Genomic DNA, 14,063 nt, shown 5'->3' on the forward strand with positions numbered 1-14,063 from the left:
ACTCTAGGGTTACTGCTTCCCATATGCAGTACTTTACATTTGTCAATGTTAAACTTCAGTTCCACTTCTCTGCCCATCTGCTCAAATTTTCTAGATCCTGTTGCAGCAGCGTACTGTCATTAGTATCATTAACAACACTGACGACCTTCGTATCGTCTGCAAACTTGGACATTAAGCCTGATATACCATCATCAACATCATTAATGAATACAGAAAACAACAATGGACCCAACACTAAACCCTGGGGAACTCCACTAATAACATTAGTCCACAAAGAGCAGTGTCCATTGATTACCACTCTCTGTCTTCTCCCATTCAACCATCCCTTTATCCATAGCAGCAATTTGCCTCCAATGCCACACTGCTCCAATTTGTGCAGCAGTCTTCCATGTGCAACAGTATCAAAAGCCTTTCTAAGATCCAAATATATAATATCAAAGTTATTCCCTGCATCCAGTTCTTTTGTGACTACATCATAGTATCCAATCAAACTGGTCAGACAACACTTCCCTTTAACAAACCTATGGTGTGTCCGAGCTATAGCTGAAGTCTTGTCTAGATGATCCTGCAATGCTTCTTTAACCAGTGGCTCCATTAATTTCTCTGGAACAGAAGTTAAACTAACAGGTCTGTAATTACCTGTGTCTCCCTTTGATCCTCCTTTGTGGATTGGGGACACATTTGTACATTTCCAGTCCATGGGTAACTGCCCTAAGTCCAAGAAACTCTCATAACTATGGCTAAGGGTTTGCTTCCTTCCTTTGCTGCCTCCTCTAATATAACTGAATAGATTCCATCCACACTATGTGCATTTCTTATGTTTATCGTCAACAATTTCTCCTCCACTTTACTCTCAGTTACTACAAGATTATCTAGCTTACTGCCAAAGTTAAATACAACTCTGGCATTCCCCTCCCTCATGTGTGAATGTAGATGCAAAATATTCATTTAGTTTGTTAGCTTTCTGAGCAGGATTATCAACAGTTGAATCACTGATATCAAGTGGACCAATCTGATTCATTCCCTTCCATCTAGAGTTTACATATGTAAAGAACTCTTTACTATTTCTCTTTGCATCCTTTGCCAAATATTTCTCGTAATATGCCTTTGTGACTTGGTTACAGACCAGCGATAGATAGTTATATATCTATCATAGGCTTCTGTGTAACCTGTTAATTTTTATGTATCCCATGCATTTTTCTTCTCTGCTACATGTCTAATTAGTTCATCTAACATCCATTTAGGCCTAAATCTTGAACATATTTCTTAGTTGGTATGAAAAGCCTAATAGCTGCCAAGATTACTTCTTTGAATGCTTCCCATTTTGAATTTGCTGGTAACATTATCACTTGGTTCCATCATATAGAATTTAAATACTGTCTCAGACCACAGTAGTCACCTTTACGAAAGCAAAAATCTTTCCCTTTATCCCTGATGGTAGTTACCTCTTTGAGTAAATCCCACTTCAGCACATTGTGATCACTGCCACCTAGTGGTTCCTTTATCTTCTGATTCTTAATGCATGAAGAATCACTACTGATAATCAGATCAAGAATATTACTCCCTCTAGTTGCTTCCCAAACATGCTGCTGTAAAAAACAATCATCCAATAAATCCACAAAAGCCTTGCTAGTGTGTGATGACCAACCCACAAATTCCAGTCAAACTCTGAGAAATTAAAATCCCCCATTATAAGACACTCTGATTTACTGGCCTCCTCTATTTCTCTGCACAAATGCTCATTATACTCATTAGATTCATTAGGCCTATAACTCACACCTCTCGTTTTTCCTTTCCCAGTGCTTATGTCACACCAAACAGACTCAACGTTGCATTGTCCACCAACATTAATTGGATGCACATCCTTAGATTTTATGTGTTTCTTAACTAACAGCATAACCCCTCCTCCCTTCCTGTCCTGTCTATCCTTTCTGTACACATTGTACTTCCCAAATTCCAATTCTACACTGCTTATGTTTGTATGACACCTCATCTCTGATATCCAAACAATATCTGCCTTTGATGTCTTGACTAGCACTTCAAGCTCATCAAATTTATTAACTATACTCCTAGCATTGGTATACATGCAAGTATACACGCACGTGTTTCTACTCTTAGTTACCCTAACACAGCCCATATATTTACTTTCTCTATGTCTTCCACTATGACTCCCAGCAGTCCAGGAAATCCCCATTGCCTTGCTTTCCAGGCTGTAGTGCTTTGCACTGCTTCTATTGAAATGCTCAATTGCATTTCAACAGAAGCAGTGCAAGAATTGCTTTCACCTCTGCCAGCGGCTACTGTTAATCTATTAGTCCTTGTATCTCCCCCAAGCTAGTAGTTTACCAACCCGCCTAACTCTGCCTCGATAGCATCAACAAATATTCTTGCACCCTTTCTATTTACATGTATCCCATCCCTGTAGAAGCAGTCTCTCCTGTTAACAAGCACAGACCAGTCTAAGAAAAATTCTACCCCTTGAGCCTTGCACAATCTATCCAGGGCTGAATTGATCGACAAGGCTCTCATCATATACTCCCTCCTATCATATCTGAGCAGAATTGCAGACACTTTCAAATTCAACCCTAACTCATGGCTTTTTTTCAACATTGACCTGTACTTGTTAAGTAATTATGCCGGTCTCCTACTCTAATATCATTAGTGCCAACGTGTACTACAATATCACTCTTTGTGCCCTTAAAAGATGATATCTGCTCTACAACGTCATCAACCTTTGCCCTTGGTAGACCTATTCTGGTCCTGTTCCACCTATCCTTTTTTTGCACAATATGTTCCCCAGAAGTTTGTGAATAGCTTCTGCTGAGTTGCAGATTGTGAGGGCATTCCAGAGTATAATAATGGAAAGGACTTTGAAGAGCCAGACAGAATTAAATTTGTTTTCTAGTGTAGAGTCTTCCACTGACTACAGATCTGATTGGGAAACCTGGTTTATGGACTTTGATGTCAGCAAACAGGGAGGGAGGGAGGGGGGGAGGGCGCTTCTAAGTTGTTTGACCTGAGTCTGTCAGAGATGTTTTTGTCTAACTTTCTTTGATCTTGGAAGGAAGGTAGGGGAGATTCTTTATCTTTATTTCCAGTGATCTTGTGGGTCTTTGCTGAAGGATTTTTAGATTTTTCAAACTGATAGTTGCTCCAGGACTTCCTATGGTAGTCTTCCTGATTAAGATGACATTGGAATTTCCCCGGTCTGCTGTGGCTATGTGGATTGAGAAATCTTCTTTAAGGAATTTGATTGCTGTTGCTATGGGGATATTGAATCATTTTATAACTCCTTGGTATTAAAACTTCTTGAAGGCATTGGAGAAGTAATGCTGATGTGATCTCATGCTGCTAGTGCAGAGATTTTCTTGATGCTGTTCTGAAGAAATGCTAAGACGTCTATAGTGAAATTGATGTGGTTGGGTGGTTTGAAGTTGAGAACTTATTCCAGAAAATTTAGTTCTGTGGGCAAAAGAGTTCTGTTACTTAAATTGATTATCAAAGGTTTGAATGTGGGGAAGTTGTGTTCCATGGTGCATGTGTGGGGAGGGACAATGTAAGCTGTTGGGTTCAGAAATGATTTTTTCTATATTAGGATCTGGAGGTGTATGGAGTTGTTAAGTTGATAGGTGCATGTGTGGGGAGGGACAATGTAAGCTGTTGGGTTCAGAAATGATTTTTTCTATATTAGGATCTGGAGGTGTATGGAGTTGTTAAGTTGATAGGTAATAGAGTTTGGTTATAATTTAGTCTGGAGGAGGTTAATTTGTGATTAAGGGCAGCAACTTTGCTGTCCAAGAAATGGTTTAATAGGTTGTGGACATAATTTAATACCTAATTATAGCTACGTTAATATACAAAAAAAATTAATAAATAAATATTTTTTTGTATATTAACATTTTCGTATATTAGCATAGCTGATGAAGGGGACCCATTGTCCCGAAAGTCCTTTTTTATTTATATAATCTGTATATTTTTGTGTCCTACCTAATAAATATTTCAATTACTGCTCTTTCAGATGTAACAATATTTTTATATAAGGAGAGACTGTTTTTACAGAGATAGGATACACTTAAATAGAAGGAATGCAAGAATAATCACTAATGCTATCGAGGAGTGCTGGGCAAATCAGAAAACTGATAGCTTGAAAAGATACACAGACTAATATATTAACTAGAGCCACAGGCAGAGGTGAAAGTGATTCTTGCACTGCATCTACTGGAATATGCAACAGCCTGGAAAGCAAGGTATCAGGGATTTCAAGCCCTGCTTTGAGTTATCACAAAACAAGCAAAAATACATGGGATGTGTTGGGGTAACTAAGAGTAAGAACTGGAGTATACATGCATGTACACAAATGTTAGGAACATAGTAAATAAATTTGATGAATTTGAAGTACTGATTAAGTCATCAAATGCAGACATTGTGGTGATATCAGAAATGGATGCAGAATTTGAATATGGGGAATAATGTGTATAGAAAGGACATAGTATAGTGAAATTTGACTAGCTGCATCATGGATCTCATCCAACTCTGCCACGACAGGAAGGGGATGAGGCCATGCTCTTAGTTAAGAAGTATATTAAATCTAAGGCAGTGCATCCAGCAGACATGGGTAGCCAGTGCAATGCTGAGTCAGTTTGGTGTGATAAGCATGGGGAAAACAAAAATGAGAATAGGAGTGTGTTATAGGCTTAATTAACATTAGCATTAGTAGAGACACATGATTTGTTCAATCAACCACCCGCTGGCCAATGGAAAATTTCTGCACATCTATTCTATAACTGTCTTTTCTCAATTTGAATTTATGCCCCCTCAAGTGTGTAATCTGATAAAGAGGAAGAATCTCATCAGCATTGAGCTTGCTGAAACCATTCAAGGCCTTATACACTCAATCAGATCACCTCACATGGCAATGATGAGTATAACAAACAACTATACAAAGAAACAGAGTCAGCCAGTAAATCAGAATGTCTTTAATGGGGGATTTTAATTAACATTGTTGTAGGAACAAAGTTCTTGACTTATCCTGATTGTGATTTTATATAGTGAATGCCAAGTCAACTTTCTGTGGTGAGATGAAGCAGTTAAATATTTCCGTGTGAGAAAGACATCCTCCAATCAAGACCAGCAGACTCATGATCAGCTTTAGTGCAACATAGGCTGTTTCAGTGACATATTGAACTAATGATCTGACATATCCTCCAAATTGTGGGTATTTTATTGTGATGTGGGTATTATATTCAATGATGATGTATTGTGTTATCAGCACACTGGCAGACAAACCCTGACAGTCTCCCTGTACCAGGAATGATAACCAACTAGTGGTAGTATATGTTATGCTAAAAATTACCTGTACTGTACTGTGATAGTGGTGGGGTTACCAGGAAAGCTAGCTGAGACTTTTTTTCTTTAATATATAAAAAATGTCCTTTTGGAAACATTATACTCCCCATATTCTAATTCTGCATCCTTTACGTCTGAGTGACACCATGTCTCCAATATCCCTATAATGCCTGCATTTGATGACTTAATCAGTGCTTCAAATTCATCAAAATTATTTACTATGCTCTGAGCATTAGTGCATATGTACATGCACATGCACCTGTTCTATTCACTTGTTTCATAACAACCCACAGCAGGGCTTGAAATTCCCAATACATTTCTTTCCAGGCTGCTGCATGCTCCAATAGAAGCAGTGCAAGAACCACTTTCACCTCTGCCTGCAGATTTAGTTAATCTATCTGTCTGTCTGTGTATCCCCCACCCTCCAAGCTAGCAGTTTTTCGACCACCTAACACTGCCTTGATAATATTAGCAAATATTCCTGCACCCTTTCTATTATAAGTGTATACCATCCCTGTGGAAGCAATCCCTCCTGTTAACAAGCACAGACCACACTGAGAAAAATTCTACCCTACAAACCTTGCACAATCTCTTGGATCAAACTGATTAATAAGGCTTTCACAACACGTATTCCCTCCTATTGTGTCTGGGCAGAATTGCAGACACTTTCAAATTTAATCCCAACTCACAACTTTTTCTCAACATTAACCTGTACTTGTTAAGTCAGTCCACAGATCTCCTACTCTTAATATTTTGCAAACTTGGACAACAATATCACCTTTCATGCTCTTGAAAGATGATATCTGAATATTTAAAAAGCAATATTTGCAATGTGCTTATGCTGAGAGACAGATTGAAGTATCATTGAAGATGAGCATAGGAGCAATACACTCTTTTTAAAAGAAATAAACCAGACTAAGTTTGGAAAGATTAAATTTAATTAACTAGGTTATACTTCCTTGGGGAGTATTACCTGATGATAGTCATTTAAGGAATTGGTGGTGGATATTCAAGAAGTTGAAGCTTTTTTTTTTTTTTTTAACAGAACACAGTTTCTCAAACTGGAAGTTGGAAGGCAGTGTACTATCATCAGAAAAACTGTTTTTTTTTAACTTACCAATTATATGCTCATCTCCATAAAAGTAGTTCCTTTGAGGTCTACATGAAGTCATTCGATTCTGCCATTGCTGGAAGCAAATTTTGGTGCCCTTTATGTATGTTGTGCAGATATGAAGTTCTCTGAGCAGTGCAGACAGGCTGCAAGGGTAGCTCATGGTGTCTTGTCAATGATATACAGGAATTTTTCTAGCAGGGTAAGGAGGTGATTATTCCCTTGTATAAGGCAATGGTCAGGCCACACCTTGAGTACTGTATACAGGTCTGGAGGCCTCATTTCAAGAAGGATGTAGAGCTGCTGGAACGAGTACAGAGAAGGGCAACAAGATTAGTGAATGGAACAAAGGGTTGCTCTTACAAAGAAAGGCTTAAATTTTGCAAATTACAGTGTCTGGAGACTAGGCACTGGTGAGGTGATCTGATAGAGGTGTATAAAGCCTTGAATGGTTTGAGCATGCTCAATGCCAATGGGATTCTTCCTCTTGCTCAGAATAATCACCTGAGAGGGCATAAATATTCAGATTGAGGAAAGACAAATGTAGGATAGATGTGCAGAAATTTTTCGTCAGTCAGCGAGTAGTTGGTTGGTGGAACAGACTTCCATCCCTTGTTGTGGAAGTTGATAGCCTAAATCATTTTAAGGCTCAGCTGGACAGGTATTTCGAACGAACGGAGGGGTGAAGTGGAAGTATTTTTTTTTTTTTTGGCTGATGCTGCATAAGCTGGCTTTCTTACATCATATGCCTCTACTAATGCTAATGTTGCTAAATTTCTTTCAAGACTTAAAAATGTCCTGTTCAGTGAAGCTATGATATTTAATAGCAAAAAAAAAAAAAAAAAAAAATCCCACGGAACCAAACTGGAAGGATAGAAAGAAACAGTTAATTTAAAGGATCCATGTTTCTCTCAAAAACTGTTTCACCAATGTTGATGTAATATTAGTGAAACAGTTTCTAACATAAACATAGATTCTTCAAATGGGACATCATTCCTACTCTCCTGATTTTCCTTCATATAATTTCTTTCTATTTCCAAACAGAAAAACTTTGCTGAAAGGGCTCACATTTTTTCTTATAGGAAATCTAACACCTTAAGTCAAGTATACTAAAACTGATATCAGTGAGTTCAAGAAATGGAATGCTTCCAATTGTCACAGAAGAGAACTGCTTCATGCATCATCCAAGGAAGCTACAGTAAAGGGAGAAAAATGAATTAATTGTGAGGAGTAGCTAGAAAGTTTCAGGAACTTTCTAGCCACACCTCATACAGTATTATATGTATGGGAAAATTACTCCCAATTTACAAATTTTTGATTAACGAATCACTTTCTGAGAATACAGTATTGATAAATCAGGATTTTACTGTTACTTAAAATATATTTCATATATTGACATTTATGACATTTATTTTCTTTATTAATCAGTTAAGTGTGGTCTTTAAAGTTATTCTACTGTTTTACTTACACACAGTTATTTATAAGAAAATCTGAACCTACCTTCACATACATTTGTTTGTATGTTATGTCTGTATCCAGTAGGACATGTACACTGGAAACTCCCAGGGGTATTTCGGCACTGACCATTGTCACACAGAAGAAGATTTATGGCACATTCATTAACATCTAAAATATTTTAAAATATGTAAGTTGATATATATGCAACATCCATTTCTTGAATATTACATTGCAACATCTATTCTAGCAGTATTACGAGCATGTATATGCAACATTTATTTTTACTACTTTTACTGCATGTATTAGATTTTATCTTTCCTAAGGAACAAGTAAGTAATTATAGAAATGTTAAGATTATATTTAAATACCAATCCATTATTAAAACCTTATATCACCAACACATTTATTTAAAATACATCTATTTTCACAAATATCAATGTAGTAGTAGTAGTAGTAGTAGTGGTGGTGGCATGTGATGCAAGAAAGCAACTGTATGAGCTTATGCAGCATCAGCCAAAAAAAAAAATAAATAAATAAAAATAAAAAAAAATAAAATAAAAAAATCACACCATTCCCTCCAAATGCCTGTCCAGTTCCTCCTGAAATTTATTTAACCTGTAAACTTCCACAACGAAGTTTGTTCCAGCAATTAACCACCCGCTGGCTAAAGGCAAATTTCCGCACGTCAATTCTACATCTGTCTTTTCTTAATTTCAATTTATGCCCCCTTAGGTTCGTAATCTGAACAAGTGGAAGGATCCCATCAGAATTCAGCATGCTCAACCCATTCAAGGCCTTATATACCTCAATCAGATCACTGACTGCACAATTACTCCCAGGGATTTTTCATTTTCTACCACCTGAAGTGTAGTACCACACAGTTGGTACGTTTCTCTGGGGTTACTTCTACCCATATGCAGTACTTTGCATTCGTCAAGGTTAAACTTCAGTTGCCACTTCTTAGCCCATCTGCCCAAATTATCTAGATCCTGTTGCAGTAGCACACTGCCATTACTGTCATTAACAACCCTGCCAACCTTTGTATCATCTGCAAACTTTGACATTAAGCCTGATATACCTTCATCAATATCATTGATAAATATATAAAACAGCAGTGGACCTAACACGGAACCCTGTGGGACTCCACTAATAACATTAGTCCACGAAGAGCAGCACCCATTGATTACCACCCTCTGTCTTCTCCCACCTAACCATCCTTTTATCCATTGTAGCAACTTACCCTTAATACCATTCTGCTCCAATTTGTACACTAGTCTTCCATGTGCAACAGTGTTAAAAGCTTTCCTGAAATCCAAATATATGATATCAAAATTATTTTCTGCATCCAGTTCCTTTGTAACCACATCATAATATCCTATCAAATTTGTCAGACAAGACTTTCCTTAACAAACCTATGCTGTGTCTGATTTATTGCTGCAGTCTTGTCTAGATGATCCTGCAGTGCATCTTTAACCAGTGACTCCATTATTTTACCCGGAACAGAAGTTAAACTAACTGGTCTGTAATTACTCGTGTCACCCTTCGATCCCCCTTTGTGAATTGGGGATACATTTGCACATCTCCAGTCTGTGGGGTCCTCCCCTGAATCCAAGGATGCTCTCATAATTATGGCTAAGGGTTTGCTTAGTTGCTTTGCTTAGCTTCTTATGTTTAACTTCAACAATTTTTCCTCCACTTTGCTTTCAGTTATTACAAAATCATTAAGTATCCTGCTATAATTTGATAACCTTCTGCCATTTTCAAACCTTAATAATTCCTCATGTGTGAATGTAGATGCAAAATACTCATTCAGTTTGTTTGCTATCTGAGCAGGATCACCAACAGTCAAACCATCAATGTCAAGTGGACCAATCAGATTCATCCTCTTCCTTTTAGAGTTTATATAAGTAAAGAAATCCTTGCTGTTTTTCTTAGCATCTTTTGCCAAGGATTTCTCGTAATCTGCCTTCACCTGCCTAACCTCCTTTGTGACCTGATTACAGACTAGCTTATATCTGGCATAGGCTTCTGAGTCGATTGATAATTTATATGCATTCCATGCATTTTTCTTCTCTGTTACGAGTCTCATTAGTTCATTTGATAACCATTTAGGCCTAAACCTTGAACAATATTTCTTAATAGGTATGAAACTTTTAGTAGCATCCACGATTAATTCCTTGAATGCTTCCCACTTAGAATTTACTGTTGGTAACATCGTCAGTTGATCCCACTGTACAGAATTTAAAAACTGTCGGAGACCACTGTACTCACCTTTACGGAAGCAAAAACCCTTTCCTTTACCCCTGATGGTAATTAAATCTTTAAGTAAATCCCACATCAGTACACTGTGATCACTGCCACTTAGTGGTTCCTTTATCTGCAAATTCTTAATTGATGTGATTGGATCTACAACTAAATACAGTGTAACCTTGATATAAGCTTCATATTATAAGAAAAACTAACAATTACCTAATATACACATTCTAGTGATGTACAGTTTCTACATTATTTCTGAAATAATCAAATAATAGTAGGTTGCTAAAATTAAATTATTCAATTATTTAAAAAATTATGTATTTTTCAGTATATCATTCTAAAATAATAATGCTGCACTCAAAAGAAAAATATTAAATAGTAACAGTTAATATATTTAAAAAATAAACTTTGGAAATAGTCAATTTTTTGTAGCAAACTGAAGCTTCCAAATGAGGCATTACTTGCTGGAAAAGATATTTACAATACAAAATCCCACCCCACATGAACACATAAGTATATCAATACAAGTAATGTCACATGGTTGTCATTCTATAAGTTTCGTTTTCACTTATTTAAAGTTTAATGTGTAATAATGTTAAAAATGCACAATGCAAATTTTGAGAATGAAAATAACTCGAGCATTAGAAGATTCAAATGCAGATAATTAAAAAATAACCTAAATGCCATTCATTGCAGTTCTCTTCAGATGTGAAACTGAAGAGAAAGATGTTCTCTACAATTTCACAAATGATGCTTCTTTCAATGAGAAAGGTTTATGGGTAGTTGATTGCTGACAGACTTCCATCTGTTGTTGTGGAAGTTGATAACTTAAATAAATTTAACGCTGAACCAGACAAACATTTGGAGTGACCAGATGGGTGAAATGGAAAGTTGGTTGTTTTGTTTTTTTTTTTTGTTTTTTTTTTTGGCTGATGCTGTATAAGCTTGCTTTCTTGTATCATATGCCTCAACTAATGCTAATGTTAATGGTAGATTCACAAGCAGAGTTGAATGGTGGTACTTTCTAAAAAATCCCATTCAAAAGTGAAGAGTGCAGAGTAGTCTAAAATAACAAACTGTCAATAAAAGTATTAACTTTACATTGTAATTGTTAGTTATTTTATGCCTTTATTTTCTTCTGGAAATGAATGTAATAATGTTGGGTTGCAAATATTAAATCGAGGATCAGACTATTAGATGTTTGTTTGTTTTTTTATTCATTTATTATTATTTTTTTTTCCATAGATGTATTTAGTATTACAATTAGTTTTTAGTATTAGGTTTAGTATTGGCTATTACTTTTAGCATTAGGTTCAATATTAGTTTTAGAATTAGAATCAGTAATGGCAAATGATGCCACTACTGATACTAATTCAGTTTCTCCAATTTTTACAATTTATATTTAGGTCATCTTATGTATGCATCAAAGGAAGAGTAAGGATACCATCAGAATTTAGTTTACCCAATCTATTTAAAGCCTTAACCATTTCAATCAGGGGTCTCCTGACAGTTTCCTATTTTCCAGGTGATGCAAATTTTTCTCTGTGCTCATTCCTAAAGATCTATATCCTTTCCTAAAATGATGCTTCCAGACTTGAATGCAGTACTCATGGTGCATTCTAACCAATGCCTTTTATAAGTCCTCACTTTAATTGCCCTGTTGTTCATCTTTCCATTAAATCATCATCACTCATCTATAATGTGTAAAACACAGTCTACAATAGCTCACAATGAGTCATACTACTGCTAAATAAGATGTTTTTAGTATATAATCAGTTGTATAATTATTGAAAATTTCTCAAATTATTTTATAAATTTTGGTTAAAAAGGCCTATGTGCTCCGGATTCATATTAGTAAAATAAAATTACGGCTTTCTCAGAGCGAATTGTAACAGGTTTAATAAATATACATAGAAACATACAAAGCTTTCGGTTGGTTAGACAACCTTCTTCAGTTGAAACAAAACATAAAATGACAGTTAGAATGGAGGTGTGTACTGCCAATCTGGTACGTGAAGCGCGTGGCTAATTGTTTGAGGTTGAAGCCTGTGGCTGTAACGTATGTGGACGTGGCCAGCGCTTGTCAATGGACAGGACTATTGCTTCGGTGATAGGGTGGACTTGACAACCACTGTTCCTGTTCATTGAGGTATTGGAGCATTTGATGTTTAACGATTCCAACTAGGCACGGCACAGATAATGGCGGGACTTATCCACAATCACAACATCACGGTGTGGGTCAATGTCATGGTGGGTTGCCCAGATGTGCTCAGCAATAGCTGAGTGCTCCACATCCGCCAAACGGATCGCCCTCTTGTGTTCGGAAAGGCGTTTTACGAGGCGTCTTCCGGTTTCCCCAAAGTAGCAGCTAGTGCAGAAGGTTGTCTAACCAACCGAAAGCTTTATATGTTTCTATGTATATTTATTAAACCTGTTACAATTCGCTCTGAGAAAGCCGTAATTTTATTTTACTTTATAAATTTTATTGCAATCTTAATATTATTTTCTATTATTTAAATATTTTCATGAATAATTTAGAATTGCTGAAAATGTCTTAAGATATTTTAATATTCTTTTTTAGTATTGAAATTAAAGTAACAAAAGAATATCTAAGAGTGGGAGATTATACACTGCAGTTTGGAAAGATTATACACTGCAGTTTGGAGAGATTATACACCATGATTAAACACTCATTTAATTGAGATAAAATAGGAATGTATGCCTTCTCATATATTTGTTAAAGATGCAATTTTCCCATTAAAAAAGAACATTACAATGAGAAAGAAAAGCAAATTAAATAACTGAAAATCAGTTTTTTCAAGAAAAATGAGGCCACAGTATCAGTAGCAAAAATATGAATGGCAGTAGCTGATTTTATTCATTTTTAATTTACATGAAGTTAACATGAGGTAGAAAAAGAGTTAGAGATTTGAATTCTGTGGGAAAGAGAGGGCAAGACATATATGGAGTGAGAAGAGAGTCAAGCAGACAATTCATTTTCTCCTTAGTAATATTTTCATGGTTTTTTAAAAATGATAAATGATCTTTCCACCCACAAGAATGCAATTTATTTATATATATATTTTTTGCCTTTGAAATATCTTTCATAATACATGTCATATGTGAGTATTATCCTTCATAATACATGTCACATGTAAATACAGTGGACCACCACTTTACGATGGACTCTCTGGTCACTACACAATATATGGAAAGTGCCAATTATTGCGATACTGCTTGAAAATTGAATTTTAATTCTATTAAATGGTGATTTTGATAAGTGAAAATAGTAATAGTAGTAATAGAGGGATGTGATGCAAGAAAGTAAGCTTATGTAGCCTACGCCAAAAAAAAACCATTTTGCCCATCCATTTCCTCCAGTTTGTCCAGTTACTCGTTGAATTTATTTAAGCTACAACTTCCACAACACCAACAGATGAAAGTTTGTTCCAGCAATCAACTACCCACTGGCTAAAGGCAAATTTCTACACATCTATTCTACACCTGTCTTATCTCAATTTGAGTTCATGCCCTCTCAGGTTCCTAATCTGAGCAAGAGGATTCCCATCAGAATTCAGCTGCTCAAGCCATTCAAGCCCTTATACACCTCAATCAGATCACCTCGCAGGTGCCTAGTCTCCAGATGATGCAATTTCCAGAACTTAAGTCTTACTTGGTAAGAGGACCCCTTCGTTCACCTCACCAATCTAGTTGCCCTTCTCTGTACTCATTCAAGCAACTCTACACCCTTCCTAAAATGAGTTCTCCAGACCTATATGCAGTACTCAAGGCATGGCCTAACCATTGCCTTATACAAAGGGATAATCAGCCCCTTTTCACTACTAGCAAAATTCCTGTATATCATTGACAATACCCTCATGACCTGCTCGGG

The 14,063-nt window shown here is 36.3% G+C and overlaps 1 protein-coding gene across 3 annotated transcripts in view; it reads right to left on the reverse strand.

The window, feature by feature from the left end:
* Positions 1-14,063, reverse strand: part of LOC150080668 (fibrillin-2-like) — a 1,460,049-nt gene that overhangs the window by 990,858 nt on the left and 455,128 nt on the right. For all 3 annotated transcript variants that reach the window (XM_090381969.1, XM_090381968.1, XM_090381967.1), the window contains exon 17: positions 7,958-8,083. In XM_090381969.1, coding sequence (XP_090238095.1) covers positions 7,958-8,083 — 126 coding nt within the window. The remainder of the gene's footprint in view (positions 1-7,957; positions 8,084-14,063) is intronic.

The sequence above is a fragment of the Mastigoproctus giganteus genome, chromosome 9 (assembly GCF_048544385.1).
Source record: "Mastigoproctus giganteus isolate SK-2022 chromosome 9, ASM4854438v1, whole genome shotgun sequence".
Lineage (NCBI taxonomy): Eukaryota > Metazoa > Arthropoda > Arachnida > Uropygi > Thelyphonidae > Mastigoproctus > Mastigoproctus giganteus.